Source organism: Trachurus trachurus (genome assembly GCF_905171665.1).
Source record: "Trachurus trachurus genome assembly, chromosome: 5".
Classification (NCBI taxonomy): Eukaryota; Metazoa; Chordata; class Actinopteri; order Carangiformes; family Carangidae; genus Trachurus; species Trachurus trachurus.
The window spans coordinates 32,346,429-32,373,130 of record NC_139896.1 but is presented as its reverse complement, the minus strand read 5'-3'; the positions used below and the strand labels follow the sequence as shown (position 1 = coordinate 32,373,130).

Genomic DNA, 26,702 nt, shown 5'->3' with positions numbered 1-26,702 from the left:
AAAGGGTTTATGGGAGATGTAGCTTTGTACCCAGACAGCTTTCGTTTGTGCCAACGACACAGAAACCGTCCCAAAACTACAACTCCGTCATTTGTAACGGAGTCGACATTGCTTGCATCAGCTCGCGTGAAGTGGACGGCACTCGCCGGTAAAGTTACCACGAGCAGCTCCTTGTCTTGTGTCAAAGTGAAGCTGTTGTCATAATTAAGCCAGCGACTTGTCCCACCATGAAGCTCTTCGTTAGTGAAGGCAACCCGCACTGCCTGAAGGTTTTAGCGGCGTTAGAAGTGACTGGGGTTCAATGTGACGTCCAGTATGTTAACCACGAAGGTAAGACATGGTTAGCTTCAAATAAATCTGTCTAACCCTAACTTACACGTGTTGACGACTAACAGTCGCTGGCTCCTCTGACTTTATCATAATTTGTAGCCTAACTTTTGTTTTGCCAAGTGTAAGCAACGTCTCTGGGATAAGCTGAATATGTACCGTAACAGACGGTTGTTACTAGGGGATAGCATGCTAGCTTCATCTGACAACTGTCTGTCAAGATGAATGAATCATCACTTTACCTGGATCTGTGTCTGTGAAGCTGCCAGAAACCCCTCTTTCTGTACATTACTGCTTTGTTTGCCTCATATCAGCAGTGTTTGTTCGTCCAGCTCCACACAGCTTTTGTTTATCAGTGCATAGCTACAGGTGTTCAGCCTCTTCCTGTACAATACATGCACATCTGTATACTGTATTTCCATTCTGCAGGGTTGTGACATATAGTCACAATGCAATATCTTGTTTTAACCCTTAATTCAATGTTTTGATATGAACAAAGTTATGATATTATGGTGGGTGAATATTAGGGTTCTAGCCCAGAAAACAAAACTTAGAAAGGATGCATGATGTTTAGAAGAAGCTCTGATTATTTCTCTAAGCTCCAGTGCCAGTCAAGTTCCTACAGATCTACCGCTTGAAAAATCTAGAAAACACTAGATTTAACATGCAACATCACCATACTGTGTGATTACAAATAGCCATAGTCAGTTAATATGAAGTGCTTTATCACAGTTTTCTTTCCATTTCACCACATTTGTTTTCCCTTAGCAACAGGACTAACTTGAATCCGACAAGTTTTGGTTTAAGGTCTGATCCACAAACCATGTGGACAATCAGGTTGCACCCTAGACCAAACCTTGACACACCCCAACCCAAGAACCTGAAAACAGTTTTGAAGAAAATGCTGATCTAATAATTGTGAGAGCAAACAATAGGCCAACATGACCCAAAAAACATTTTAGGTTTGTGAATGGTTAGTTTTATATTGATTTAGGCTAAACCAAATGAGTCATCCCTCCATTAATGGTCATGTGACTAACCTGTTGTTCTGATCCATAGCTGGCAATGTTTTCAAAAAAACCAGCTGTTACACAGTTAGTCTCAGAGACTACGTTCAAAAATGAATTTAACTTGAATGTATTGTTTGAATGACCATGGTCACACAGAAATGGGCTACATTTGCGCTCACTGAGTTATTCTTGGAGACATAGGATATTTCTAACCAATACAATGTCCAGTGGAACATCATCAAGACGCTGCTGCGTAAAGCAATTAGATTCTAATTAAATGGTTTCACCCTTAGGCCCTCAGGCGTATGGCCTGATTGACTCAGACATGTGAGAGGTTTGTCATTCCCAGTCCTAGATGTGCTGCTAGTCCTCCTTCTGTGCTGAATCACACAGATGCATAACCAGGACCATCTGGCATGTAGCTGCCACAGTGCCTGAATTAATACTGTACTGAAATAGAAATAAACCATAAACAAACACAACAGACATTTGTTATGTTTTGTCATTTCTGCATTGTTTTATAAATAGTCTGAAATATTACTCATTAAGGTGCAGATTAACTAGAAAATAAGTGTAAAAAACCAGTCTTACAAATGTATTTAATCGTTGAGCCAACATAAAACCAGTGAATTGAACCATCAAAGTAAAACAGCATCTATAAAAATGTAATCAGAACCAGCTCCTGCTCTGGGTTCTGATGTATTCTCGATTAAAAAGATCAAATCCTTCACCCTCACTTTGACCTTTGTCTTCTTCATGGAGCATTCAAGCAACTCTGCTGATAATTATTGAGGCTGAGAACGTGATTGCAGGATTATCCATGCAGTTTTGAAGAAGCTTCTCATTACTTCTCCTTGAAGTTGCGATATTGAATTCAAATTAATCTCTGCTTCGATTGTGTTGACACAAATAAGGTCTAATCTACTGCAAATGGATGTAGATAATGATATTTCTACTCTTTCTCTGAAGTCAGAGCCATTAGAAAGAGGATTTATAGTCTTTATCAAAGTCTACCACCTAGGTAAAGAATCTAGTCTAACCAACCCAGAAACTTGCTTGCAGGTTTAACAGTATTATCTGTGGTAGCATGTTTATTCATAGCTATCTTAACAAACTCATGATCTCTTTTCTCTCTTTTGCTTTTAGAGACAGTGGTGCCCTTCCTCAGCCGTCCAGCCTTGCCAGCCCTGCTCCTGCCCAGTGGACAGTACCTCTTCAGCTCCAACGCCATCTGCCAGTCAGTTGACTATATTATACATGCTTAGTCATTTATGCATTTCAGTTCGCCAATTAGGCATGAATGTTGAGGGTGTTAATCACTGACTATTACTGTTCAGATGTCCAAAAATATCAGAAAAACATAATTCTCCAGGTTGCTCACAGAATTAAATTTTCCCTCACATCTGTTGTACTTGGTTGGTAATAAAAACAAGATCCATGTTTCTACATGATTATATACCACTAGTGGTAAAGAAAAAAAAATGTTGTAATTAGTTTTTTTTTTACACATGTAATTTTGCGATAGATTTTTTTTCTCAGTTTCAATTAGGCTCAATATTATACATGTGCAAATATGTATGGACCAGAAATATTTAATAATGTATTAGTTTGATTACACTAAGTTGATAATATAAATGTCTAAAGATCAATTCATCAATAATGTTTCATGGCTGACATTAAGATTTTAGTTACTGTACATTGTGGGATCAGATCTGAGAGGACTTTGTTCTTTCCTCCCGCCACATCAGATACCTGTTTGAAGTAAACGGACAAGCATCCAGTGAGCCTTGCAGTCAGTGGCTTGAATGGGATGCCACAGATCTACAGGTAAACTCCACTTAAAGTAACAGGCCTTCTAGCTTGCTTCAAATCTGAGGCTTTTGTACAGAACCCTCCTACTGTGCTTCAGTGTGTTGCCAAAGGGGCATAGACCCATGCAGCTAAATTATTTACACTCACACATCGATAATATACAGAAACCAGTGTCAAGAAATCTATCTGTGGAGGGCTCAAGGAGGCATTTATTTAACCTTAGTCTCTCTTCTTTGGTTCACTGCGTTTTCTAATGTCATTAAATCAATTACAATTAACCTCTGTTTTGTCTTTTTTGTGCAGCCTGCACTGCTGCTTGCTCTGCACATGGCAGTGCTGCAGGGAAAAGGTTCAGAGGTGTCCAAGGTCCTCCAGGGACCCCTAAACTACCTGGACCAAAGCCTGAGCAAGGGGAACACGCCATATTTGACAGGGGTACAGTATTCATTTTTCGATTTTTACTGCTAATATATTTTCCATATATTCTTGTTCAGACAAACCCCTTTTCATTTGATTTAATATATGATCAAGTCAAAAGTTCATGATGCCTCTTTGGAAGCTCAGCTGAGCTTTACTCAGTGCCTCCTGTGTGCCACATCAGCCTCCTCCGGCTACATTTCTTTTTCTCCACTACTTTTTTTTAACAGCTGATGCTGAGCCAGTGATGCTTTTTTAGGGTAAAAAGATTCATCTGGGGAGGAAGTCCCATATGTTGCAGATGTGCCTGAGTGTGGGGGGTGATTAGTTCTCTGTGGTATTGGAAGCCCCTGTGGCAATTTATGCCTGTCATACAGTTTGTGTTACAGAAATATGTTTTGTCAAGTCTCTTGGTGATCTGCACGGGCTGGAAGAGGAGCCCTGTGTTAAGCTAAAGAATATCTGTGGCAAGCAGACACAGTGAGGCAGTTGAAGTATATGAAGTAGTCCACATTTAAAGAGATGCAAGCACAAAACAGAAAAATGCTGAAAGTACTGTAGTCTTCCTCACAGTTGTTCTTGATAAAGAAATCCACAGGGGCTTGGATGAATCCTTCTTCTGCTTTGTTTACAACTTTCATAACAACAAGCGTTTACATTTTTAATGAGATGACAGGAATGGACAGATGACAAGTTCTGGAATAATGTTTTAATTACTTAAAAAAATAATATTCATTAATTTGTCCTGTGTTTAGGAGGCTGTCTCCGTTGCTGATGTCGTTTTATGGGCTGCGTTATACCCGGTTTTATCTGAAACATCACTAGCACTGGGTAAGTAACCAATGCTAAAACAGTTTTGCAGTCAGCCATGCAATTCTCCATCCATTGCTCTTTTAAATGACCTAAATTTCTTTCCTATTTTTTTCTCATTTACCCATTTCGTTTTATTTATCTTTAAATGTTTTGTTTCCAATTTCTCTATGTTCAAACCATCCTTTTCTTTCTTTTTCCCTCCTTTTCTCCCTCCTACCATTGTCTGCACCCTTTTTTTTCATTTCACAGGTGAAGGCAAGTCTGTGAAGGCCTGGTTTGACCGTGTGGCTGCTATGCACAGTTGTCAGTCTGCTGTTCAGAAAGTGCTGCGGGGGAAAGGCCTGCAGGGCATGAAGAGCTACATGCAGAAGCAGCCTGCCCCTCAGAGCAGTCAGTGCAGAGACACGCAGCCATGCAACAGCAGCCCCGTTGAGGTATCCGCCAGATCATCAGGATAACTATTAGACTTAAAGCATTCTTATGAAACAAAAAGCATTCAGAGCGGGTATCTCTGCATTTGTGCATATGCCTCAGAGAACCCCGGGAGGTTTCCGCAGAGATTTATTGTCTTTTTGCTTTGACTTCAAGCTGTAGATGCACAAACAAAATACCTTGCAAGGCATCTCACATGTTTCCTTTCCCACATTTTCAGCCTTTTTCTTCCGGGGAAGAAAGTTAAAGCATTCAAAGGGTTTCAACACTCGAGTTCACCTCACATGAACTAAGAGGGGCTCTGTTGTGGAGCAGGTGCAGTGTTCGAGTGAGACTTAACCTGGCTCTATTAAAGCTAAATTAACACCCCTGTTAGGATATATAACATGAAGCATGCAGAGGTTACATCACTATTTCTTTATCCTCCACCCTCTCTCGTGTAAGCATGGGAGGATTTGAACAGGTGTCAGTCAATTTAGCAGCAGGTGTTAGGGCTCCTTGTCAGGGGAGGGGGAGGACGTGTGGATCTCAGATTGCAAAGTGCCTTTAGGTTAAAGGTCGAAAGGTTAGGTGAGAATCGGTGATATATGGAGCAAAAAAGACCAAAATGAGAAAAATTGTACTTTTCGACCTATATATTGGGTGGATTATTGAGAGATTGTAACATGGAGACCAGTATATTATTCCTTTGACAGTCTGTCATTGGTTTGTGAGCTGTGGCTGTTGTTTAAAGAGGCTAAGAGCCTGTACAGTGACTAAACAAAGGAACAATTGTGCACACACTGCAGTACTTCTTGTTCTTTCGCTGCATCGTGTTGAAAATCATTTTGATGTGATAGTCAATGGTTGTTTTTCATTGCCAATCCATTTTGGGGTTAGGGTTAGGGTTATTTAAATGATTTTTAAGACATGGATGATTCAGACCTTTCATAACCCCTTATTTTTGAGCCGAAGTGATGATATTGCACAAACTAAGGTGGATAAAATCAATGGATTAACAATATACGCATTTAGATAAAATATCTTTCCTTGTTAACGTGTTCTCTACATCCTCACGTTTGTTTAGTCTGAAGAGGGAGAACGTGCAGTTTCAGAAGAGGAGATGGAGGCTGCTGTTCGCACCTGGAGCGGCGACTTGAATGTCGGCTCACTGCCTGCACAGAGACAACACCCCATGTAAGTGTCCCATCATGCCATTTTTCTGATCCAGACATTAAACAGATACCTCATGTCAGTGACCGAGTACCTTGCTTGCTGCAGTTTAGGATGTTGCCGGCATCACATTCACTTCTGTTTTGTTCTCCTATCAGTCTGCCACAGGAGGGTCAGCGAAACATTCTGCTGACCAGCGCCTTGCCTTATGTCAACAACGTCCCCCACCTGGGCAACATCATCGGCTGTGTGCTCAGCGCTGACGTCTTCTCTAGGTAGGAGGTTTGGACTTTCCTTTGTATACGTAACACGTTGGTAATGGAAACTCAGTGATAACTGAAAAAACAAACAGCAAATTGTTTTTAGTTTTAATTCATCAAAAAAAACATACAATGATGTGCATATCAAAAGACTTTTGAATATTATAAGAAATGCTTTTCTATCAGACTCCTCATCCCCAACATGTTGATCAAGATCTCATTTTCCACCTCTCTTTATTCTCACTGTTATTTGCCATGCAACTCTCCATCCTTTCATTTCTCTATCAATTTCCCTATTTGTTTTCCCCCCCATCATATCTGTGCCGTGTGTCTTGTCTGATTTCCTTCTTCAAGGTATGGACGTCTGCGAGGCTGGAACCTGCTGTATGTGTGTGGCACAGATGAATACGGCACAGCCACAGAGAACAAGGCCAGGGAGGAGGGCCTGACCCCGCAGCAGATCTGCGACAAGTATCACGCCATTCACTCCAGCATCTACAAGTGGTTCCAGATTGACTTTGACTTCTTCGGCAGGACCACCACTGAGAAGCAGACCGAGTAAGTGATGGCGGGGAACAAGACAGTTCTGGCCTGATTAGGGCCAACAGTGGGGAAAGAATAAATCTACTTATGTTCAAAATTAGGAAAAAATTAAAATTGCAGCTAAACACAGAGGTCTGCACTTATAATCGAGAGCTCATTTAATGGTCCTGGTCCTCACGTGGGTTGGGATGTGGTCCTAATGGTATTTGGCTTTGATATGAAAGAACATGCCTCCATACAATTACCATACACTTACTATAAAATTACATAACATAGGATTATTATAATCTTGCTGTAGATATGGGGGTGGATGTCTAGCCCCTTGCAACCATACATTCTGTTTTACTTAATCTCAGAGATTATAGAGCATGATCGTGGAATGTAGGTTATTGCTTACTTTATAGAGATTAACCAAATAAATACCAGAAATCCTATTAAATGACATTTGTTTTTACTTTGTCGTTAAAGAACGACGTGTCTGGAACAACACCAATGATTTATGAATTGGTCCGTACATGTGAACCAAAGCAGCGGTTGTTTTTTAAGGTTGTGTTTTATAAATCAGATGAGGTTTCACTTGTTTTTAAATGGTTGCTAATGTATTCAAAGTCAGACAACAGTGAAGATATTGGCAGAATAAATCTATAATAAAGTTATCTTTTTTTTATATGGATGAGGTACAGTAATCAAAGTCTATAGATTTTTTCAGTGTTACAGATTGAAGCCAAGAAATTGATGGAGTGGGTGTGATGAACAGTCAGCAAGCAGTGCAGAGCTCTCATCACTCTATGGATAAACTCTCAGATAATGTTTTGTTTTATATTGACATTGCAAGATGCTGGTTTTACCATCTTAGACGCATAAATGAGAAACAAAAGAGAGGCACTTTTCTTCAGTAAAACTTTGTCTTAAATCTTGGAGCTCGGACGCTGAAAAGATTTACAAAGATCACAAAGCTGAAAACTCTGCTTTGATAAATAGCAACATAAAAGGCACAGGCACCACGTTGTGTGAAAAATGAAAACAGCCCACAGATTTTCGACTTAGATTTAAGACTAGATTCATGAAAAGTGCTCTGGATGTAAGGTTTTAGATTTACCAACTGTGTGATGTGTGAGATTACTGTGTGCTTTATTTGTTTTTGTACCATTTTACAAATTTCTTTAGTAAATCAATAACACAGACTCTCTACCCTTCAGGTGGGAGGAGCCCAGGCTTGCTATATTTTCTGATGCTACTGGTTAAAAATGTCAGAAATTAGTTTTAAAAACTTTGAAATTACAATAAATAAAAAAAATATTTGGAAAAAAAGATCTCAGAGTGCCAAACTTTGAGTATTTGGAGAAGAACTATAGGACTTTTCAAGGTTTCATAAATATTTGAGGTTTTCACATGTATTATTTCAGGAAAATCCATGACATGAACTGGGAAAAGTTCTGTATTCTGTGTGAGTTGGCATGAAATGACCTGAGGGGGAAAAAGAGAAAAAAAAATCTCTCTCTTGCATCACAGACCCCTGAAGAATCTCTGAACCATCCCGTTGCTCTGTTGTATTTTCAGGATATCCCAAAATATTTTCTGGCGACTCCACAAGCACGAATTCCTGGTGGAAGATATAGTGGAGCAGCTGCGTTGTGAGAACTGTCAGCGTTTCCTGGCTGACCGCTTTGTAGAGGGCATCTGCCCCCACTGCAGCTACCCAGAAGCTCGTGGTGATCAGTGTGACAAGTGTGGGCGGCTCATCAATGCTGTGGAGCTCAGGGTGAGTTTGGAGGAGCAGACTACTTTTCAAGTTATTATAAAAGGCAAGAAGATGATTGTAGCTACTAATGCCTGTGGAGAGTGTGGTGCCAGAAACTTCTAATTCAAAAATATATTGGAGTTTATTGGAATTCATATCCTGATATGTGGACAATAGGGTGTATTCTGGCATCTGCATCATAAGTGTATGACATTTAAAGGGATAGTTCAACATTTTGGCATATTGGCTAATGGCTATAGTCATAGCAGTAGGTTTGTTACCTTTAATTGTCAGTGCAAGCTATTTTCCGAACAGTGGAGCAGAGCCGTGAGCTGCTCAGAGCTACACTATGGAGGCTCATGGGATTTCTTGGTTTCCCTCATCAAAATCATCAAATACACAATCCAACAACTCCAAAACGCTCTGGTGGACAAGTTGTGACCTGCGTGGCGTTACGAGACAGAGTTGTTCTCGAGGTAAATTCATGAAAAACATGCGCGTTTCTGTCAGTTTTTCGGCAAGCAGTCTCTGCATTTGTCCTTGAAAACAACTGTCTCGTAATGTTCAGTTATTATCTCATAGCATGGTGAATATGCAGGTCACAACTTGTCCACGAGATGAGGGAAACTAAGAAATCCCATGAGCCTCCGTAGCGTAGCTCTGAGCAGCTCGTGGCTCTGCTCCGCCATTCTAAAAATAGCTTGCACCAACAAATAAAGGCAACAAACCTACTGCTATGACTATAGGGATGATGGCAATGGGCCAATTTGCCAAAATGTTGAACTATCCCTTTAAGTACTTACTTTCCATTCAACTATGAATGTTTAAACACAGACTTTTTATCAGAGAAGCAACCCCTAATTTACTGTGCATGTAGAACTGTGGTTGCACTGGAGCTCAGAATAAATGGAAGGAATTAATATGCTTATCTAAATTGTAAATTTGGGTGAAAGAAATGATTATATTATGCCTAATGAATGTTGATCATTGTTGTTCCCTCCAGGAACCCCAGTGTAAAGTCTGCAGGCAGACTCCAATCATCCGCTCATCCAAACATCTTTTCCTGGACCTGCCAAAGGTATACTTTTCAAACTGCACTGTAAAGGCCTTGGTAGTCCATTCTCCTGTTGACACCGTGTATTTTCTCCACAGGGGTGGAGACGGTAAGCCAGTTTAGTTAAGTGTAAAGAAGCATTCAGTCTCAGACAGCTTGTGGAGGGCAGTTACCGCTGCGGTAATTTCATTGTATAAACAGCTTTACTCTTCCAGAGCTGTGGTTTAGAGGAAGACATGAAGATGCTTTTGACAGCATTTTTATTTTCTCCGTTTCCCTTACGCAGCTTGAGAGTCAGTTGGAGCAGTGGCTGGAGAAGTCGACCGGCACAGGGGACTGGACAGCAAACGCCAAACAGATCACTCGCTCCTGGCTGAGGGATGGACTCAAACCTCGTTGCATCACCAGGGACCTGCTGTGGGGGACGCCAGTACCTCACCCTGACTTTAAAGAGAAGGTCTGGGATTGTCATGCAGAGAAAAAGCAACATACATTTTAACATTACACATGTTGTTGGTGGAATGCTTTTGATTGTTTTTAGTTTTCTATTTCTGCCTGCCGTGGAAAAGATGCTCACACCACTTACAGTAAATGAAACTTAATAAAGCCCTACTGCTGAGCTAAATTACCCGCTGAGAAAATAATGAATACAAACACTTAAAATCAAAGGTCAGGTTCCTAATTAAAGATTGAAAATGACTGCGCACTTAATTAACTGTTTACAAATCCTGCAGTGACTGATGATACTGCAGCTATCTTTAATGGAACACTTGTGCTTCACTGAAAGATCGTTTTAAGCCTGCGATATCTGTGTTTGTTTGTGTGAACACTTTACATTTCTTTGAGCACACACCTCTGAAATATTATCCCACACAGTCACTCATCACTACATTTATATATATTATAACTAACCCATCTTGTGCAATGCAAAGAAATGTGTTATTTTACCCTCATACCTCTCTCTGCTTTTTTAGGTGTTCTATGTGTGGTTTGACGCCCCCATCGGTTATCTGTCCATAACTGCCAACTACACCGACCAATGGGAGAAATGGTGGAAGAATCCTGAGCAGGTACCAGCTCCCAGCCCGCAGCACAGTCACACGTCCAAATTTTATTCACTATTCGTGTGGACAAGCCCGGCACAGCTTTTTTCCTCTTAATAATAGAATGTGTCCAATTGCGTTTTTCATTGACCAACGCCGTTATTCTGAGCCCAATGTGAAGTGGAGGAAGGCATAACCTCTTGAGTGAATGAAATATATTTTAGACATACAGTAGATTGGGTTGAAAGCAGGAACAATGCAGTTCCTCTAATAGTCAAAGAGTAGCTGAGTTTTGCTTGATTTTTGTCAGACATGATGCTGTCTTCAGCTACATTTTGAAAATGTGACACTTTGTGTGTGTGAGTTTCACACTTTAAGGTTTCCCACTCTTCTTCCCACACATACAGTAACAAACATCAAGCTGGAAACATCCTAGTTAGCTACTTATCCCCCAGCTTGACTTAATTTAACTGCACTTGATTCAACAGACTTTAAACCTTCCAGATTACATTTGTTTTAGCATATCTCTTACTCTCACTGACTCATCCCATCTCTCTCCATCGAAAACACCAGGATTGAACACTGTTATGTGTGTGTGATGGCCTGTATTTGCAGTGAGAGAGTGTGTGTGTGTGTGTGAGTAAGTGAGCGAGCCAGAGAGCGCTAGAGAGAGCGATGAGGGTTGGGGGATGGAGAGAGCTGATAAGTCCTCTTTGAACTGGATGATCTCATGATGATCTAATATGATGTCATCCTCACGGTGGCTCGTTGTGTCTCTGCCACCAGGTGGAGCTGTACAACTTCATGGCCAAAGACAATGTGCCATTCCACAGTGTGGTGTTCCCCTGCTCCCTACTGGGAGCTCAAGACAACTACACTCTGGTCAACCACCTCGTTGCCACTGGTAATCACACATTTCAATAGAATGATTTCAGCAGTTGATTAATATATCTTGTGTTGAGATTCACATCAGATCTTGAAATGGTTTTAAAAGCACTGTAAAGGCTCAGTCAGTTATGCAACACAAATATCAAGCATGTTCACATTCACCCCTGAAATTAAGGATCTGCTTTGACACTAATTCATGCTGTTACTGTGCCGCAGAATATCTAAACTATGAGGACACTAAGTTCTCCAAGAGCCGTGGCGTTGGCGTGTTTGGAGACATGGCAAAAGACACGGGCATCCCATCTGACGTGTGGCGCTTCTACCTGCTGTATGTGCGCCCGGAGGGACAGGACTCGGCCTTCTCCTGGGCGGACATGGCTCTGAAGAACAACTCTGAGCTGCTCAACAACTTGGGCAACTTCATCAACAGGTTTGTGACAGTCATGTGTGATTTCTGCTTCCTACATGTGAGTAGCCAATTGTATGATATAGTCCTGTCGGTGGAAAAACCTACTTTCCCCTATTGACTCTAACAACCTGCACCATTTGTTAAACCCAAGTCTTATTTGCTCCATCACTATGAGACTTTTTCTGTATTGCTGTTTCTTTCTTTTGTATTTGTTTTAATCAGTTCATATCGGTCATCAGTGAATTAAAAAATGGCGCAATCCTGCTTCAGTCGGTGGTATTTTACCACAAGTTTAGCTCAGAAAGTGAATGTGGCAGCAAAACTGTCATCCGGTCCAATTACAAAGTTTTCAGATTGTTGTACTCAGAAAAAAAAGTCTGTTAAAGCAGTAACTATTATAAGAGGTTCACCCTAGTTTTCTAAATTTGTTTGGGATGGTGTAATTTAGCCCCAATTTCATTGCCTCAAATGATTTTTAAAAGATCAGGGTTAAATCCCACATCAAAGATTTTTCTCAGCAGCTTTTTTTCAGAGTACCTTGATCTTCAAAATTGGTCTCGGGCAGCAACGTTGATGCCTAATTGGTTCAAAAATATCTTGTAGATTGCATCCAGCCTAAGGTGTTGGAGGTAGAAAGTATTCTGCTTCAGAAAAGAAATTCTGTCCTTGCCTGGATCCAGTCACCAAATCACTGCATCGTTAGCGACAGCGTGTCCATCTTATTCCCTGCCTTTTTAAATTCATAAACACACCTGGACTGTGGTGTCCAAGCTAACGGCTGGACATTTTGTGTGGAGAATGTGACAAATGATCAGCTCGACAAAACTGAAATGGGTAAATCATAGCTTAACTTTCACCAGCGGCAAACATTGCTTTATTGATTTAAATGACTTGGTCATTTTAACTGTAAGAATATCATGAAAAACAAAAGACTTGCAGCTTAGCAGTGTGACTTATTAAAGGATTACAACAAATTAAAAATGCAGTTCACGCAAAGTTCATGCTCACACATTGCAACACACACTTCATTGTGGATTTGACAGTGATGTCAGAGCATTTTGGTCTAGTAAACCTACTTAAAGAGCGTGAGAGATGTGTAAAATATAGAGCAGTTTGTTGCATCAGACATGAGAAAAAAAAAAAAAAACTTTCTCACTACAAACATCCTCCTGATGTACACATAACACTCATCTCAAAAGAGCCCTGGCTCCACACACAGCATCAATTTAGAGGCACTATAGGAGATGTGGAGAGGCTCAATGCGGTACACTGTTGTGTTAGTTTACACTAGCAGAACACTGTATTACATCTGACAACAAAATCTATAATTTATAAACAATTAGCAAGTCAAGTAATGTGCGCCCTCTCTCCCTCGCTCTTTCTGATTCTGTTGCTGCGTTACACTCAACCGTTCACACATTCTTGCTTTTTCCCCTGACCCCCACCCTATTTTTTTTCTCCCCCATCTGTCTTACTCAACCCCCCTCTCTCTCCCTCTCTTCTCCAGAGCTGGCATGTTTGTCACGAAGTTCTTTGAGGGCTGCGTGCCTGTGATGGAGCTCCAGCAGGAAGATAAGAGGCTCCTGGCTCTGGTGGGCTGGGAGCTGCAGCAGTACATCCAGCTCATGGACAGAGTCAAGTAAGACCAGTTGAACCACGTATCTGTCAGAAGCAATGATGTAGGGATTCAGAAGGAAATATATCAATTTATTTAAATGTCTGTTTTCAATAAATTATATTAAATGATTTAAAACTATAAAAGATGTGTCTTGACACCAGAGATAAAACATTATTATTATATTAAATTGTAATTGGTCTTAGATTTATGAATGGATTCTGTTGCCACGCATTTTGTTCACACAATTACCTTTAATCAAGATTAACAGCTCCTGTCATTGTTACGTTATCATCGAATGTTTCCACCAGAATCCGTGATGCGCTGAAACACATCCTCAACATCTCTCGCCATGGCAACCAGTACATTCAAGTCAATGAACCCTGGAAAAAGATCAAGGGGGGAGACACGGAAAGGTGAGATGGCCTTGACCGGCGGACTCAATCTGTTATTCTATACAATATTCTAAACGTTTGCTTAGTGTGTGTTTGTGTGTAAATTATTCTTAAGTAAAGTATAGATATTATTAAAGAGAGACCACAAACCTTTTGAAAAATTATTCATATGTACACAATCATGTGTCTCAAAACACAGGAAAATTAAATATGACCCCTTGACCTTGCAGAGAATTTATTCATAATATCAGATTTATAGGGGACATATATATTGTATGAACCCCAACGAAAATCTGTGTCCACTGTGAGAATAATTTAAAGATTTCGACTCCTGACTGATGCTTTTGTTTGCCCCCTTCAGGCAGCGTGCGGGCACAGTGACCGGCGTCTCCGTGAACATCGCCTGCTTGCTGTCAGTCATGCTGTTGCCTTACATGCCGACGGTCAGCCAGACCATCAGGGATCAATTCAACGCCCCTCAGTCCTGCATCATCACCATGTTGCAAGGCACCGGCACCTTTGTCTGCACGCTGAGGGCGGGCCACCGCATCGGCACTGTGAGCACGACCTGCGACAGCGCACACACACAGCTCATACATGTGCAGACACGAAACTGTAGAAACGTCCAGTAATGTCGCCTGCCGGGTGATACAACGAGCATGCAACAGTCTGTCAATATTTCAGTACTCTGTAGGACATTTTTAGTTATGTGAACAACACACATACACACACTTGTGAACAATGGTGTTTCCAGCACTCAGTCTTTTGAACACCAAGTTTCTCTCAGGCCACTTGTCCCTTCAGGCTTAATTGTGGTGGCCCGTGTCTGCAGCAGCCTGCCAACACCGCATTCTGTCTCCAAGGCTATTGTGATTCACGACCGAGGTCTCCAGACAATGGGCAGCAAACAACACGTTTCTAAAGTCACACCAAGACTACACAGCGCTTACATGCTCGTAACCTCTCTGACAAACCTCACCCGTTATCGCCCATGTAATCCCACATTGGAGAGTGGCGATCATGATCGAAACTGACAAATTTTCATTCTTAGTTACCAACGTACCGTACTTAACTTGCATAATCGAAGACAGACACAGAATATTTTTTTTGAGATATTGATGGATATACTTTTTTGAATTTCTGAATTTTATTTTCCCTTCCGATCTGTTTTATTCTCAGGTTAGTCCATTATTCCAGAAGCTGGAGGTGGACCAGATCGAAGCTTTGAAGAAGAGATTCGGTGGACAGCAGGTATTTGATGTTTATGATGCCTAATGGTGTGTGCATTCAGTCAGCTCTTGTAGTAATATAGGTTGACCATTTATGAATAATGAAATAAGAAAGAATTGATAATGTAAAGCCGTTCACGGGTCTCTGTCAGACTGTCGTCAGGTATCGCAGTGGATGCTTAATTTGAGTAACTGCCTTTTGAAACACACTACAGACCAAACACAGTATAAATGTTTAAATTGTGTATCCAGCATCTATTATATATAAAATAATTCCTCTTTAAACCCTTTCTTCAACCGCCTGCCACTAGCCTGAAGACGAACCACCTAAAAAAAAGGTATTGAGCGGGATTTGTTTGTGTGCGAGTCCACAGCGGTGCTGCTGTGTCAAACCACGCGCCTTCACTAACACTAGCAGCTCATCTAATGTCCTCTTGTTTTGGATTGTTTTTTTTTACTCATCTCTGTGTGTCCGGTGTGATTCACTGTCCATTCATACATCATGACTCATAAAATCCTGTCGCCGTTTAGAGTGATGAGTGTTATTGTCTGAAATGAGGTAAGAAATTTCTAGAAATAATAAGCATCAAATCGCCTCAGACTCAAACATCTTCATGTGTCTGTTTCCACCCTCAGACGACAGCTCAGAGCGCTGGCAGCTCCCAGCCTGCCGCTGTGCCAGCTCCTACTGCTCCTGCTGCTGAGGTGGCGACGGTGAATGGAGCCGACCCAGAAAAAGCCAAGCAGCTCACTCAGGCTGTGACCGAGCAGGTGAGATCGCTGGTTGGTGGCGACACACTGTTGGATCTATCAACCGCAAAACCTAATATTCTTACATTTGAAGTCTTTTTAAAATTAGTGATCTGTTAATAAAAAAAAAAACGCACTGCTCTTATTGTACTTTTCGTATTGTTTTTAGATATTTTAAATACCTTGCTGTTTATTAAAATCATCGTTTTCATGACTGGATCACAAAACGCATGCCGTTTTTCCGTGATGAGCGGAAAATCTCAAAAGATCAAATCACGCGCGCAACGAATTGCGTAACAAATGAATAACGGCTTAATTTTTACAGATTCAGTTAACTGTATTTTATTGTGTAATTGTGATTTGTAAATTTGTAATTTATTAATCGAACTGGTTTCATCTTATTTTACATTATACTTTACAGCGATTAAATATTTGAGAATACGGTATGAAACCTCCGTATTTCCAAACCCGGGACAGGTGCATGTTTTGCACCCTGAAAACTCACGAATTTCCGCTTTGCTATATGACAAGAAAGCGCACTGTCTCTGCTTGTACATAATGTTGAGTATTTAATTAAATCTGATTTCGGTGTGAGTAATCAATTACACTGTTTTATCTTCCACAGGGGGACAAGGTGCGAGCGCTCAAAGCCCAGAAGGCAGAGAAGGCTGTGATCACAGCAGAGGTGGCCAAACTGTTGGACCTTAAGAAACAGCTGGCTGTGGCTGAGGGAAAGAGCCCCGAGCCTGCACCTCAGAAGAGCAAGAAGAAGTGAGGCAGGAAAAAAGACGGAAAATTAAATGATGGAGGTTAGTCAGAGGAAAGGAAGAAGAGAATGGTTTGAGGTATGATAGTGGAGAATGGGAACAAGATGTACACTAAGAGAGATGAGGGTATTAGCTTAAGGCAAAGCCGTGACAGGATCTAAGACAATGTGGTATTGGCACTGAGGACTAATGAAATGCTGGATAGGCCGATGGGGAAATGAAAACACACAAAGAGAGAGTCAAATGAATACAGCTACAGAATGGAGGGATTTTTCCAAATCCCTACACCAAAAGAAACTGATTTTATACTCTCCCTGTGATAAAGTCAGCATACGATATTAGCATTTGAAGGTGTGTTGCACATTTAAAGATGTTTTTTATATCCTCTGGAAAATTGTTTTTTTCCCCCCCCTTTTCCTCCTTTTTTTGCCATTTGCTACAAATACCCATTTTTAATCCAGAAAATAAATACAATTTACCCAAAAACTGTGCTCTCCCCTCCCCCTTTCTCAATTACCTCACGTTTACACCATTTGCTGCAAAAACAACCAGCCAGTCATACACAGGCCATTAACAAGGTAAACAAATAAATTTTACGTGACACAAGAATTGCACTTTTTTCTTTTATTGCAAATTTAGGATTACAATGAAGGATAAAATAAATATGGTAAAATACATATTTGATGCCATCAGTGATAAAAGCCATGCATATTATTCTACGATTAACAATTGAATTGACTACAATGAGAAAATAACGGTGAATATGTTGGTATATTACAGTACAAGCCGTTACAGTAAAATCGTATACATTACAGCTGTATATAAAAAATAGTAAATTGGGGTAGAACAATTTAATAATTCTACCGTGAATTCGCATATTGATAGAAAAGGTCAGCTTAGAAAGTATAGCCGGGTTCTACTTGCTTTATCTAAATACACATACACACAAGCCATGGGTTAAAAAAGTAAGAAAGGGTGTGAATTCTCTCACAAAAAAAAACAAAAAAATCTCTCATTCTCACACTGTACTGGGCACTTTCAAACTTTTCCTGAGCTCCTAAACTCTCCACAAATTGGGGCAAATAATCTCTGCTAGCCAGATTGCAGCCCTTAAAGTAGGAGTTACAATTTATTGCAAAATGGTGGGATCGGATGACAATGAAATGCGCTCTCTGAATTAAGTTCCTTTCTGTCCTACATACAAATCATCAAATGCTCACAAACAGTTTTTTCTTCCATTCTATGTGATGAAACTTCAGTGTTAGGCATTTTAAAAACTGACAAACATTCATCAGAACCACTGTATGATTTGCACTTAGAGCTGTCTGTTCTCCCTTTTCCTTTATACATGCTGTGTCTTTTTATTTGCCGCAGTGCTGTTGCAGCCCTTTCTCTCTGTGCCTTTTCTTGTCTTGACTTTCATCACTTTCCTTCTTCTTGCCATCTTCAGCTCTCTCTTCTCAAAAATCCACTTATAAATTATATCTTTGGTTTCCATCCTTTTCTGTCTAAGAGGCATTTCATGTGACTACCAGGTTACACCTTTCCCCACCACTGCTTATTCCAATTCTGTAGGACCTGTCATCTTTTATTCCTCATCCTCATTTCCTGGTGTTGACTAGTCTCTCTATCAGGGCTCTACGTGTCCTCTGTACCTCCTCTCCAAGCCTTTCAATCTCCGCTTTCAACCGCTCGTTCTGCTCCGTCAGCTCCTGTACCTTCCTCTCGTTCTCCTGCTCTCTTTCTTTGCGACTCTTTTTGGCAGATGAGTAAGATGCGGACGTGTGCTGTGTGGAGGAGGCGAAAGAGGACAAGGCACCGTTGGTCCTCTCGCTGATGGACCTCTTGCGTTTTCCCAGGCGGGAGGACGGGTAGACGGAGGGAGAGGAGACAGGTGAGGAGGGAGAGGAACAATTCTGAGATGGAGACTGGGAGGCGGAGGAGGAGCAGGATGGAGAGTCGGGGACGCAGGGCAGTTCCTCCTCGCTGGCCGAAGGAGACGCCGGATGGACGCTGTTGGCCTGGTGGTGTTGATGGTGATGGTAATAATAACCACCGCTGATCACGGCTCCGCTGGCGTCCACCATTCCTACTCCACCTTCACTCAGCAACTCAAAGAACTCTGGAGGCAGCAGGTCACTGCCGCCTCCCGTCGAGCTATCTCCACTTCTCCCGCTCTCCGCCTCCGCCCGCCGCTCTTCTGCAACTGCTGGACTCATGCAGGAGGAGGAAGAGGAGGATGATGATGATGATGAGGTGTGATGCAGAGGCTGGGTGTTGTGGATCTCCTCCGTTGCCCTCTGGACTCCTTCGCCCCACGTCTGGCTTCCGTCCGTCAGCCATGTCAGAGAACAACTCTCCAGAACATCCAGAAACTCCGGCTCCTTCTATAAAAACACAAAAAGCGGGAATACACAAACCACAAAGCTGTCAAAACACGCCAAAATATTGCAGTATAAAATTCATTTCATATCACCTAGTGTGTCAATTGATTTTCCGCAAAACTGTAAAACTTAAAAAAAAAAGAAATACCAACGAAAACATGTTGCGCGAAAGCACTCACACTCATTGTGGGTGTGAAAGCCATTTCGCTCTTCAAGCTACTGACCTCGGTGCATGTGGGGGCACGTGCCAGTTTTGCCCCTCCCGTGTCGGAGCCCAGAATATCCTGCAGGTCCTCATACCACGCCTCCAACTCTGCACCACACAACGGCCCCACGCCAGGGGGGTACGGCGGGGGCAGGTGTAGCCACTCGGCAGTCATCTCGCCAATCAGTCGCAACGCACAGATACTCGGCCACACGGTTCACACTGGACCTGGGGGGGGCACCCGTCAGACGCGGGAGGGAGGAGGGGGTGGGAAGAGGAGGGAGATGAGGGGAGGAGAATAGAGCAAACACACATCAGATGACTGACACATCACAGTAACTCTGCCTTGTTCATTCTGACCGTCACTGCTGTGCAAACTGTTACACTCATGGTTTGTAGCTTAGCAGGGATGAAGGATGGTATGTGCATTGTTACTGAGAGGGCTGCACGAAGCCTTCTTTCTGTTTAAGTATTTACTGCATGATAAAAACAAACAGGACCAAACTACAGTAAACTGTTTATTCCACTTTAACTGTGAAAAGGAATAACAGTGACACTAAGTGACAAAATGAATGTACTGCACCAAAATTGCTGATAGAGGAATTTGATGACATAAAAAATTCATTAACTAAATATCCAGGATAGATGACATTAAAATGACCAAAATTATTAAATCATAATCAAGCTTCACAAACAAACAGCATGCAGAATGTCAAAAAGAAGATCAAATTACCTTTAAAAAGTCTCTGTTAATCAAGTATGCCAATTTGTTGGAGATAGCTTGTCCCAACAATTCTGAAAGAAAAAAAAAGTATTTGATAGGTCAGTCTTAAAAATGTTTGAAAATCCTTGGAAATGTGCTGAGATTTCAAAATCAAGTTGATGATTTGCACAAATCCAGGGCAAGCTTTATTTGGAAACAAAGGCAGCTGGGATTTATCTGCTTTGGCAGACAACTGAAAATTGAAATAATAATAATAAACAAATAAAATAATAAATGTTTGATCAGATGATTCAATAAAGATGGAGAAAAATGAATCCCTGTCGTTTGATTCTTGTAAACAAAGACAAAAACGTTCTCTACTGCGCCCCCTGCTTTCTCCGGTCCTCAAAACACGCTGGGATCAATAATAATAAAAATGGGGTTTTAAAATACGACGAGTGAATCTTGTATTGACCTCTCCATGTCCCATAGTTGCAACTGCTTTGTTTAAAAAAATAAAAACCTTAAACCAGTCAATAATAAAATTACTCGACAAAAGCCATCATATTTACTCTAATAAAAAAATGTAGACAAAGCTAGTGGTAGAAACATTTCCAATAAATAAGGGTAAACCCTTTACTCCCCTTATATTAAAAATCATTAACACAACATACAGAGATGTACTGAAGCAGTCATGTTAATTAATACTTAACTAAGTTAATAAAAAAGAAGAAAGAAATCCTCCTGCAAATTGATGTCAAATGTTGAACTGCCCGTGTGAGAGTGATTATACAGAGATTGAAACTTTAAGTTAATTTGTACATATTAATAATTTTCTTGGGAAATTGTGTTGAATTCAGAATATAATTTTGTTGAGCTAAATGTCCACTCTAAGCCAAGGCAATTACGTCATGGAAATGCAAGTCCAGCAGGAAGACTGGGCGAAACAAAAGGAAACGACACAGAAAAGAAAACAGTGGGTTGGGAAGAAGAAAAGTCAAAACACTGTAAACATCAATTCCTCTAATTTCTTCCTTTCACACATTAACTCTGAACGGGCCAGTGTTAAAGTGTAAAGAATAAATAAAGCTGTCAAAAATAAAAAGCTTCCCAGTTTGGCGTCAACAGCCCCACCGATTCACTCACGCCACACACACACATACACGCAAAGTGGAATAAAATATTCTACACATTTTGCTATTAAATGACACTTGCTAATAAAAATACGGAAAGTCGTTGCTACAAAATTGACAAAATTATTTTATAATGTGAGGCGCTCTCGCGCAGTCAAAACGTCAAAACTTGCTCGCTGTACGTTTAAGCTGAACAACTTGACAAACGAAGAAGACAACACACAAAAACAACTCAATGTAAAGTGTGATTGATTAAGACAACTGTTATTCTAAAATTGGCACTGGGATATCTGCCAAAAACATGCACTTTTTTTCTTTCCAGTACACCACAGCACTTGGAGTGAACTACCCGTTAACTTACTCCGCCAAACACCGAAAAACATGGACTAACTACCACCAAAACACATCAACACGAATCTTAACTTACCCTTTTTCTTTTATTCGCTCGCCTTCTCGACTGTCTTGAACTCGAATGTGGATAGTTTAGTAAAAATTGGCGATAGCTCATGTTAACCATTGTTCAGTCTTGACGTCTGAATGTGATTTTTCGGAAACTCCCGGCGGTGTTTATATTGAGGGAGCGGCCAACCGAACTATGCATGGGAAGGTAGATCCGCTACAACCTAGCAGCAAAGGGCGAACGTTGACGTTCCATGCGACCAATCAGGAGAGCGGAGTTAAGATCTTCTCCTTGGCGACATCCAATGGGGTGTCCCGAAATCAGCACTGGGGCGGGTATGTGTTGTGTCGTCTCAGCTGGTTGTTCTCACTCTAGCCTGTATAGTTTGTACGAGCAGCAATTGTGATGCAGTCATAAGACGGCCAGGACGAATTTGGGGCGTATGGGAGTCACATGAAAGGAATGATGCAATGCTTGGCAACCAATTTCTAGCTGGGGATAACACCAGCAGAATCAGAACATGTTTTATTAAACAGTGTTGGCTCTAACAAAAATCTAAAAATATACATATATGCATGGATGGATATCTAATGTCGAAGAATTGTTTGTTTCCGGAGCACAAAGGCTGAATCGATTTTCCCATGAATAGTTTTGTTATGCTTTTAAAAAAAGACGCGGAGAAAAAAGTCCTATATCCTTTTTTACCGCTTACTTGCTCGTCACGTTTGTATTAAATATGTTGCCACCCGCTTGTTTTCGTCTAACTCTGGATTACAGGTGCTCCTCTAAAGTTATAGTCGGTAGGCACTGACATTACACGCCTCCTCTACCTGTAAATAATCCACGAGGGGAAAAAACACATGTAACCGACTCGCAGCGACTCTTTTCCCACCAGGGTGTTGCTCTTCTAAAGGACAAATGTCTTTTGATTGTCAGGTATTTGTGATATGCCACACGCTTGAAGCACACATAGCAGCGGTGTCGCACTCTGTCGTTTCATACCGCGCGCTCTGCTGCAGCTCCGCGAGATATCAAAACACGCCCGGCCGACGGAGCGTCTGTGTCGGTGCTGGGTGGGATCCAGCAGCAGACTGCCCCCCCTCCCTCTCCCCCTCCCCTCCTTTTTGATGTCCGGTTATATTTTCAGCTGTTAATGATGAAATTCATTAATCCGCGATAAGAAAACTTTAATCCAATATTATTGCCTCTCATATGTCTCTTTATCTTCTTTATTTTATCAGTGACAAATGATTTATTTGGCTGTTTTTTTTATTACTGTAAATCACTATAATAAGGTTGAATCTCACAAAAACAATATAGGCAGACGCATCTCACCAAAAACAACGATCTCTCAGTCATGTAATGATTATAGCTCAAAATTACACACAAAAAGCCCAAGTGAATAGACACAACGTGTATATGAGTTTATAAAATATACATAGGCTACATATTAAATTAGAGTAGAAAATTGAAATATCAGTTTAAAAACAGCACATTTAGCACGTGTTAACTTGTTTACTCAATCCTGTCACATTTCCCGATATAGCTATCACTTGAAATACTCTTGTCAAAATAAATTAACCATCTAGAAAGGTTCACACTAACATTATAGATATGGCAGCACAGATTCAAGCATGCCACTTAATATCGTGTTTATGGATATATTGATTATTAAAAGAGTCACTATAGGTCGCAGGTGCAATGTGGTTTCTGCCATAAGCCTCATTTACACACTGTGCACCTGTAATGTTACATTATAGATAACCTTTAGAGAATAACATTGTCCTAAATTCACAGTTCAGAAGGCTCACGTGAACAACATACATTTCGTGGGACCACGTGCTTGATTAAAGTCCAAATACATTGACAATGAGGACCACACAGAATCAATTATATCTCGTTAATAAAACGCAGGCTTTGGTGATGTAATAGTGAGGGTTCAGTAAGGTAAGAACCCATCAGACACACCAGGCCTGTATGTGTATATATATATATATATTTATCCTAGGATAGTTACTATGGAGTGGGATCACGAGGGTAAACAACAACAGCAGCAGCAACAACAACAAAATAAAAGCACGTTTCATCATGTTCCACCCTCGATGCGGACTCTCCGCCCCGCTCCTGACACTTTTCTGCCCTAATCCCAAACTCAGCACACACAAACTGTTTTCCATGCACGGTGAAACGTGCACGGCTCAACATGCACAGCCCCATAGCAACAGCGCCAAGTAGCGAATAGAAAGCTCAAATACTGTCTCTAGGACCCGGGTTAAAGCGCTGCAGGAAGCACCGCGAACACGTCACGACTTGAGTGGCTGTTGCTGAGTAGTTCAGCACACTTTCTCTACACCACCCCCACCACCACCACACCACCCCCTCCCTCTCCACCCCAGCCGTCTGTTTATTTTGTCAGTCCCGTCGTCTGTGTTGTATTCATTATAAAACACTGTTTACAATCCCAGATCTAGGTTGTCTCTTGTTTAGTTTTTTTTTCACAACATTGTGATAATGTTGATGGTCCCTATTTTATAATTGACTGTCGTTTCAGTTGAAATATTTATTATAAATATATGAAAATATATATTAAAAAAGTCAATAAAATAGGATAAAAATGCAGTGTGTTATAGATCACATGTATGTTGCCTCTCCTTTGTCTCCTTATGAACTTATTTTGTGTTATTTTTGTGACAGTTGTCAAGCTGAGTCCAGACTGTAAACAAGTCTCCAAACAGAAGTGTGCGGTCATGTGGATGAGATTTTAGATAGGATTTAGTCATCTCTAATGGTTGTATTAGGAGATTTAAGTTGCCATGCTGCTGCTTAAATGTTTCCGTAAGCTCTCTAAACACATTTGTCCTGGCCACTTTTAAATAATATAAGAAAGTGCTTTTTGGAAACAGATTCTTAGACCCGCACAATCGCTACACAACTGTGTCATATATTACATCATATATTTATATCATGCAACCACAACAAGAAGCAGTCCAGTCCCACCCCCATAACTTAACCAGACTGTTATTATAACACAACAATATCTGTATATCTGCAGCTCCGGATACATGGATATATCATTTTAAATAATAGCAACAGATTTTTATTTTTTATTTTTTGACGTAAATTGTGGTAAAGAAAAATGATCCATTATTCTGAACATGGTGTGGACAGGATTTTATTTTTGTTGTGATGCCACAGTGATTAAGAACAAATGCTGGTGTTTGAAATGTAACCAACAATCAGCAACAGAAGAAAAAAAGAAAAGAGGCAAACATATGACGGTGGTGATTATTAATGTTCGGAGTTCAAATCAAACCTCGGCTATCGTTTTCTTTTGTTTTTACAGACTAAAAGAGTCTGGGGAATTTCCAGTCACCACAGCACACTCCCGTCTCTCTGTCCTGTGCCCTTGGTCAAGGCTCCACACCCAGCTCCCCCTCACACACACACACACACACACACACACACACACACACACACACACACACACACACACACACACACACACACACACACACACACACTCACCAGCTGTCGGAAATCTTCCCCTCTCTGAACTGAGACCAAGTGATACAGCTGTTAACATGTACTGGTGATACAGTAAATCCTTTTCTCTCTCTCCCTCTCTGGGCTCGTCTCTCTCGTTGTGAGTTTCAGCTCTTTTCCTGGGTCTCTGACAAAGACCCCCTCACCTTTATCACAAATTCCGTCCTGACGCTCAGATCTGGGAGAGAAATATTCCTGAAAACCTCTCAAATCTCAGGTTTGCGTGTTTTAGGTGACATGTTATTTCAAAGTTCAGGGTGGCTGTGATACGTGGATGAGATTTGAAGGCAATATAAACGGGGCTTTTTGCCAACAATTATGACGAACAGGACTTTCACTCCCTGTTGTGATGACATTCATCTCTTTTGCCAATGCCCGCTGCAGCAGAGGCCGATATTGCCGTTCTCTTTTGTCTGATGATGCCCGGTAAATCAGTGGCATTTTATTTCTGTTTCCTCAAGATGTTCCCCATCAGTCATTCCCTTTACAATAACACAAGCAGCATCTATGCAGAGCAGCAAAACCCTATATTAATACCTGATTTCAGTTTATTTTCCAGAGTCAACAATCCGTCCACTCGCTCCCATCCCAACCCCGTCCAGACTGAACAGACAAATGTCACATCCACTTGTTGAGATTTCTGTGTTTGGAGCTTTAGGAACGACTTTGCAGACAATCTCGTTACGCGTGTTAAACCCTGTTCACCTCTTTGAGTGTCACCTATCTTTACCCGACCATCTCCGTCTTCTCCTCTTGTCATTCGCTACCAGCCTGATTCTGCCCCACAACCGCATCCACCCTGTTTCACTCCGCTCTCCTCCACCCACTTCTCCTGTCCTCCTCTCTGCCTCGCCACAGACTCTTCACCTGTCCACACTCATTCAGGAAAATACGACAAACTGATGCAAAGGTCCTCGTGTGATTTGTTTAATTTTTCCCCCGTAGCTCACTTTTTGATTTCTGATGTCAGTTTTTTTTTTTTTTTCCTCTGCTGCTAGTTTTTGTGTTGTGAATTAAATTGGTATTTTGTTGAATATTTAATCACATGGCATTGTAATGACTGTTTTGTGATTTTGTTTAGATAATCTTGTGTTATTTATTACCATCTAAATCTAATACAAATTCCTTAAATTCTTCTTTTTTTTGGCACAGACATAATATGATTGATAAAAAGATATAAATACAAGAAAAAAAGCCCGACAAGGGTGTGAAGGACATTACATTTTAGAAGCCGATCAGAACAAGTGGGTTTACCAGTTAGACAGACACACACACACACGCCCCATCCATCTATCTCTTTAGTTTTCCAACAGCAGGTTTTGGAGCAATTGGTGCTCCCTACAGTCTCTGTTCAGCTGCTCTGTGCCGCCTGAGGATTTAAATATTTACTTTGCCCAGTGGAGTAAAGGTTGTTGGAAGCTGCTGATACACATACATGTATACTTATACAGTATATTCCAATATTTACATCACTGAAAAGCCTTTAAGAATTTTTGTTTAGATTCACACCCTACTGTTAGAAATCAGCTGCTTCTGCCTCTCTCGCTCAACTCACTGACCTTTTATCCTCGTTCGTATTCAGGGCCACGGGGAGAGCTTCAGTTTGACATAAAATTGTAATACATAACGCCATTGTTAACAGCATTTTGAGATGAAGCCTTGGTGAATCCTCAGTTG

At 41.1% G+C, this 26,702-nt stretch overlaps 2 protein-coding genes and 1 long non-coding RNA gene across 4 annotated transcripts; 1 reads left to right on the top strand and 2 right to left on the bottom strand.

The window, feature by feature from the left end:
• Nucleotides 1–121: 121 nt before the first annotated feature.
• Nucleotides 122–17,751, top strand: mars1 (methionyl-tRNA synthetase 1). 2 transcript variants are annotated; one of them, XM_083972028.1, is made up of 22 exons: nucleotides 122–330; nucleotides 2,484–2,574; nucleotides 3,086–3,164; nucleotides 3,453–3,584; nucleotides 4,322–4,397; nucleotides 4,629–4,813; nucleotides 5,878–5,987; nucleotides 6,122–6,238; nucleotides 6,578–6,781; nucleotides 8,327–8,528; nucleotides 9,511–9,585; nucleotides 9,848–10,018; nucleotides 10,536–10,631; nucleotides 11,391–11,508; nucleotides 11,709–11,922; nucleotides 13,409–13,540; nucleotides 13,828–13,932; nucleotides 14,273–14,468; nucleotides 15,091–15,162; nucleotides 15,452–15,478; nucleotides 15,777–15,911; nucleotides 16,516–17,751. In XM_083972028.1, the coding sequence occupies exons 1-22, from the start codon at nucleotides 228–230 to the stop codon at nucleotides 16,663–16,665; spliced, it is 2,790 nt and encodes a 929-aa protein (XP_083828154.1). In that variant the 5' UTR covers nucleotides 122–227; the 3' UTR covers nucleotides 16,666–17,751. The 2 variants fall into 2 exon arrangements, with proteins under 2 accessions (XP_083828154.1, XP_083828155.1); XM_083972029.1 differs by lacking the exon at nucleotides 15,452–15,478.
• On the bottom strand, nucleotides 13,411–26,702 carry LOC310986209. The gene is made up of 3 exons (XR_014595397.1): nucleotides 26,585–26,702; nucleotides 13,769–13,899; nucleotides 13,411–13,563 (listed from the first exon to the last, which is right to left on the bottom strand). It is a non-coding gene; the product is annotated as an uncharacterized lncRNA (long non-coding RNA).
• ddit3 (DNA-damage-inducible transcript 3) lies at nucleotides 18,016–21,660 on the bottom strand. Its single transcript, XM_083972030.1, has 4 exons — nucleotides 21,510–21,660; nucleotides 19,980–20,041; nucleotides 19,266–19,474; nucleotides 18,016–19,044 (listed from the first exon to the last, which is right to left on the bottom strand). The coding sequence occupies exons 3-4, from the start codon at nucleotides 19,419–19,421 to the stop codon at nucleotides 18,259–18,261; spliced, it is 942 nt and encodes a 313-aa protein (XP_083828156.1). The 5' UTR covers nucleotides 19,422–19,474; nucleotides 19,980–20,041; nucleotides 21,510–21,660; the 3' UTR covers nucleotides 18,016–18,258.